The 5,605-nt window shown below is 43.1% G+C and overlaps 3 protein-coding genes across 3 annotated transcripts; 2 read left to right on the top strand and 1 right to left on the bottom strand.

The window, feature by feature from the left end:
* The first annotated feature begins 665 nt into the window (after positions 1-665).
* Positions 666-2,870, top strand: LOC108089428 (protein Mo25). The gene has a single exon (XM_017187635.2). The coding sequence runs from the start codon at positions 962-964 to the stop codon at positions 1,979-1,981; it is 1,020 nt and encodes a 339-aa protein (XP_017043124.1). The 5' UTR covers positions 666-961; the 3' UTR covers positions 1,982-2,870.
* A 287-nt stretch (positions 2,871-3,157) lies between these two features.
* LOC108089429 (protein anon-73B1) lies at positions 3,158-3,663 on the bottom strand. Its single transcript, XM_017187636.2, has one exon. The coding sequence runs from the start codon at positions 3,508-3,510 to the stop codon at positions 3,259-3,261; it is 252 nt and encodes an 83-aa protein (XP_017043125.1). The 5' UTR covers positions 3,511-3,663; the 3' UTR covers positions 3,158-3,258.
* A 301-nt stretch (positions 3,664-3,964) lies between these two features.
* Positions 3,965-5,519, top strand: LOC108089385 (prostaglandin E synthase 2). Its single transcript, XM_017187567.2, has 3 exons — positions 3,965-4,820; positions 4,887-5,293; positions 5,355-5,519. The coding sequence occupies exons 1-3, from the start codon at positions 4,066-4,068 to the stop codon at positions 5,444-5,446; spliced, it is 1,254 nt and encodes a 417-aa protein (XP_017043056.1). The 5' UTR covers positions 3,965-4,065; the 3' UTR covers positions 5,447-5,519.
* Positions 5,520-5,605: the final 86 nt, after the last annotated feature.

The raw sequence follows: 5,605 nt of genomic DNA, 5'->3' as shown, positions 1-5,605 counted from the left end.
TAAATTTATTTCAATATAAACGAAAAAACAAAAAAGTAAGGCGATGGGCAGCCTGTTACAATATGCAGGGCGGTCAAACCTACAGACATATGTAATTAAAAGTATTGATGTGCATACAATATTGCCTTTCCTTTAACAAAAAGTCCTCTCCTGTGACCCCGAATCGAAAAAAGTGGGCCAACACAGCTGGCAAGGCGAAAGCGAAATGTTGCCCAATATATACACATATATTTCTGTAACTTCTATAATACACCAAGCGCCTGATATGCGCTGCAGTATAATATCTAAAATGAAAAAGGATCAAAAACAAAGTACTTCAATGAGAAATAAAAATGATATTTAAAGAATTCAAAATGACTTGTCAAGCGGTTCTTTTTAATTCTGGAAAACGTTGATGGTAATTTCAAACAATACATTTGGGTATAGAGTATATCGATTCGAGAAAGTAGTTTAAAAAAATACCAAAAAAATCTTCCGTTTTTTGTCTTGAAAAGTGTTTAAAAATATGACGTAAACATTATTTGTAATGATTTACCAGAAAAAATAAAATCGTGGCTTAAAACTATCATTTTTAATAAAATGTTAACTTTAGCGGCTGGTGATTTCCCAGTTCTTTACAACACTTTGCTTGCCAGTCGTGCGTTGCAACATATCGATAGACACATCGAAACGACGGCCAATCGAAATTGTTCATCCCTAGAAGAAGACAAGAAAAAGACGAAAATAATATATAATAATAGAATATTCCACCGTGATAATATTGCCAAGCATCGTTTTCCGCGTCCTCGCCGTCGGTAATTGGGCAGCTTTCTGAACGACCTTGAAATCAACACTTGAAAGACCCCGAAAAGCAGGATATTTGGCCGAAGAAACGAGACATCATCGACAGCGCAACCACAACCACATCCGCAACCAAATCCCAAATCTAAATCCAATTTCGAGTGAAAAGACAGCTAGCGAAATGCCACTGTTCGGGAAGTCGCAGAAGTCGCCAGTAGAGCTGGTCAAGTCGCTGAAAGAAGCGATCAACGCCCTGGAGGCGGGCGACCGCAAGGTGGAGAAGGCGCAGGAAGACGTCAGCAAGAATCTGGTCTCGATCAAGAATATGTTGTACGGAAGCAGTGATGCCGAGCCGCCGGCGGACTATGTGGTGGCTCAGCTGTCCCAGGAGCTGTACAACAGCAACCTGCTGTTACTGCTTATTCAGAACCTGCATCGCATAGACTTCGAGGGCAAAAAGCATGTGGCTCTCATATTCAACAATGTGTTGCGCCGACAAATTGGTACACGTTCACCCACCGTTGAGTATATCTGCACGAAGCCGGAGATCCTGTTTACTCTGATGGCCGGCTACGAGGATGCGCATCCGGAAATCGCTTTGAATTCCGGCACCATGCTAAGGGAGTGTGCCCGGTACGAGGCACTGGCCAAGATCATGCTGCACTCGGACGAGTTCTTCAAGTTCTTCCGCTACGTGGAGGTGTCAACCTTCGATATTGCCAGCGATGCCTTCTCCACATTTAAGGAGCTGCTCACGCGCCATAAGCTGCTGTGCGCTGAGTTCTTAGACGCGAACTACGACAAGTTTTTCTCGCAGCACTACCAACGGCTGCTAAACTCGGAGAACTATGTGACGCGGCGGCAGAGCCTGAAGCTGCTCGGGGAACTGCTGCTTGACCGGCACAATTTCACCGTGATGACGCGCTACATTTCCGAGCCGGAAAACCTTAAGCTGATGATGAACATGCTCAAGGAAAAGTCGCGAAACATCCAGTTCGAGGCGTTTCACGTCTTTAAGGTGTTCGTGGCGAATCCGAACAAGCCGAAGCCCATTCTAGACATCCTGCTGCGCAACCAGACGAAGCTGGTCGACTTTCTGACCAACTTCCACACGGATCGCTCTGAGGACGAGCAGTTCAACGACGAGAAGGCCTATTTGATCAAGCAGATAAAGGAGCTAAAGCCGCTGCCCGAGGCTTAGTTGGACCCGAACTATGACTCCAACTTCAGCTCCGAATCCAGCTCCAGCGTCCCAGGGGGCAAAAGGACCGTTACCAGAAGCGAGCGATGGTGGGTTATTGCAGGATGTGAACATGTTTTGTGTGTGGGTTAAAGCAAATATATATTATATATACTATATTTTGTGACGATGATGACTCTACACTTGTGAGTAACTAAACAATAATTTAGACAACAACAACACTGATGATAATGATAAAAAACGATAAAGCGAATTAGAAATCAACAAAAAAGTACGAGTAAATAGCGTAAAGCCGAAAAAAAAACCGAAAGAGAGTTTCGAATTTAACATAGCCACATTTAGACATTCTGGGCCTAGAGATCCTCACTATATTACTATGTATGTTTTACCATCCGTCGATCTAATCTAATCCCTCTTATTCCCTAGACCCATTTTCGATATATATTTAACTAGTTGTTGTATTTGAATTTTGAGCGTTTTTGAAACGAGAGGTCCCCTCACCCCCCAAAACCTGCCACGCCCCCTTGCGCCCCTACAAAAAAAACTGAAAACTGAAGATTCACAATGAGTTTTGACTTAAAAATGTAATTCCACGCAAAATTCATGAAAAAACGAAAACTAAATACTGCATAATAATAATTCATAGTGATAATTGTCTGTGCATCCTTTGACATGGACTCTATTATATATATACCGATTTATATATATAAAGAAAGAGCGAAAGAGAGAGAGAGAGCATTCAACACACACACACACAACACACATGCATACGTACATAGTTAAACGGGAAGTAAAACAAACAAAAAATCAACATTGCAAGCAACATAATAACTATACGATTATTATAATTTATATTATTCCCAAATTAAAGATAACAGCCAAACTAAAATGAGGCCTTTTAATGGTGAAAGGGGTTTTAAAGGGGGGCGTAAAGCTTTCCCCCTGAGTCATGTGCAAAAAAAAAAACGTGCCAGGGCGGCAACCTCACCCAAAAAACGACGATCAAGGGCTGGGCAGGTGATTCACGTACGGAAATGCCTCATACACCGCTAGAGATTTAAAGTCACTTCAAGATTTTTCTTAAAAAAACATATGCTATATAAACATAACAAGGTTTAAAGAATAGGCTTGGCAGTGTTTACACATATGTAGGATGTTTTAAACTTCAACATTGTGTGCCGGTTTTAGATAGATATCCTATATTTTATTGTTTTTCTTAAGTTAAAAAATGCATTCGAATGTGTACTTATGCTAACTACAAGTTAAGATGGATAGATCTACCGCCGCTTTTTCTTCTCCAGCTTCCGGATCTTGTGCAGACGTGCCCGCACGGGTTCGCCCTCCCGCTCTGCCACCTCGACGGATTCCGTATTACTATCCGGATTGTTTTCCATCAGGACTGCAGCCGAGATGCAAACAAACTGGAACAGGGCGCCCACATAGAGCCCGTAACGGATAAGCAAGCTGAATATGTCCTCGTCGCCGTATTTATCGAGCGTGGCGGCTAAATTTTCCGCGGACGCCGACATTTTCGGCCCCTTTTGTTTATAAACAAAGTTTACGAGGATGGCAAAAAAACAACTACAAAAAGTCCAATGGATTGGTTTTTTTTTTGTATTGGTTAGAGATGGTTAGGAAACGTTAAGCCCTGGTGTTAACTATCGATAACGTGATCTAAGTAGAAAAATAAGAAAATTAAATAGTGTGCAAATAAGTTTCAATGTCATGCCTTAACACGAAAAGGCCTTGCAGGCTGCAGCAAAACAAGAATGTTTGTTTTTATAATTAAACTAACAAAACCATTGCATACATTAACTAAAGTTGGTAAATCGTTTGTTGTTAATTTAAAAAAAAAAAAAAACAGTAAACAAGCCACAAAAACATTATTTTGTTTATTTTGTCATATTGTAGAATAAGTTATAAATTGAATTACTGGATTCGCTTGGTGAGACTTAATCCGTTGTCGAATATGCAATCGATAAGTGACCTCCAATACCGTTCATCTCTAACACGTTCGGCGAAATTATCAGTCTCTGGTTTTTTTGCATAATATTTAGTTTTAGTCAAAGCTAAGTTGTCGAGACATGTCTTGTTTCCGGCTAGCGACTGCCAATGTCCTGGCAGGAGTCCGTCCTTCGCCGGCAAGAAGTGGGGGCGCAGCTCTGTTAACCCGTAGACGCAATCCGGATTTGGCATTTACTCGCCGCCAGTTTGCCCAAAAGGTGGAGAACGGAGCAGTCAACAGGAAAAAGCCGAACGGAACCTTCAAGCTGGCCATTTTGGGCGCGACAGTGGGCGCTGCCACCGGATCGGTGTACACTATGTACCAACGCTGGACGGACGGTAGCTCGCACAAGGAACATGAGGAGACAAAGCCGCAACTGTTGGACGGTATACCAGCGGGAGTGCGGATAACTAAGCGTTATGTCAACCCCAAGGACAACTCCGGCTTGGACATCGTGCTGTTTCAATTCCAGACGTGTCCCTTTTGTTGCAAAGTGCGCGCCTTCCTTGACTACATGGGCATTTCGTATTCGGTAGTCGAAGTGGATGCTGTCCTGCGGCAGGACATTCGCTGGTCGTCGGTGAAAAAGGTTCCCATGGTGCTTATCCGACAGCAGGACGGCAAATACGTACAAATGGTGGACTCCAGTGCCATCGTATCCCTGATAGCCACTTATCTGCAGGACAAGCGCACAGATATTGGTGAGCTGGCGCAATTCTATCCGCACACATCTTTCTTCGACGATGATGGCAAAAAGAAGAATGACATATTGAACAAATACTTCCTGATGTACCGAGAACACACGCCCAAGGGAGTGTCCAAGGAAACTGAAGAGTAAGCAAGACGGAGATCTTTATTTCAAAAAATTTTCATTAATTTATCATTTTACTTTTTTTGCAGAACCGATCGAAAATGGAGAACCTGGGCCGATAGCCACCTGGTGCACCTTATATCTCCAAACTGCTATCAGACTATCAACGAGTCCCTGGAGACTTTTGAGTGGTTCTCGCAAGCCGGCGAGTGGGACGTTCACTTCCCTAAGTGGGAACGCGACCTGATGGTCTACTGCGGAGCATCTGCCATGTGGGCGATAGCCAAGATGCTGAAGCGCCGTCACGCCCTCAGCGACGACGTCCGATCGCACATGTACGACGCTCTAGATGAGTGGACCGCCGAGCTGAAAAAGCGGAATACGAAATTCATGGGCGGCAAGCAGCCTAGTTTGGCGGATCTCTCCGTGTTCGGTGTGCTATCAAGCATGGAGGGCTGTCAGACGTTCAAGGATTGCCTGCAGAACACCAGCATTGGTAAGTTGGTCTGCTCTAGAAATAAGTTTATGCTTATAAATTGCCTTTTCTTTTCCCTTAGGAAAATGGTTTTATGATGTCAAGGCGTTAGTGGAGAAAAACCGAGGGCAGTTACATAGAGAGCGCGTCGAGGGTCTTGCTGCTATTGCTTAAAAAAGTGACAGACCTAGTTTTATCCAAAGATTGTTAAATATATCCAAACTGTTCACTTAAAAGAACATTTTTATCCAATTCTCGTTTACTTTTCTCAATCCACAGAATATCGGTTTTTTTTATGATTATGTTTGAAACGAACTGTTTTTCAACAAGAGC

Source organism: Drosophila ficusphila, unplaced genomic scaffold (assembly GCF_018152265.1).
Source record: "Drosophila ficusphila isolate 14025-0441.05 unplaced genomic scaffold, ASM1815226v1 contig_286, whole genome shotgun sequence".
NCBI classification, from domain to species: Eukaryota; Metazoa; Arthropoda; class Insecta; order Diptera; family Drosophilidae; genus Drosophila; species Drosophila ficusphila.
The sequence above is the reverse complement of the archived record's forward strand: the minus strand, read 5'-3'. Positions and strand labels throughout refer to the sequence as shown.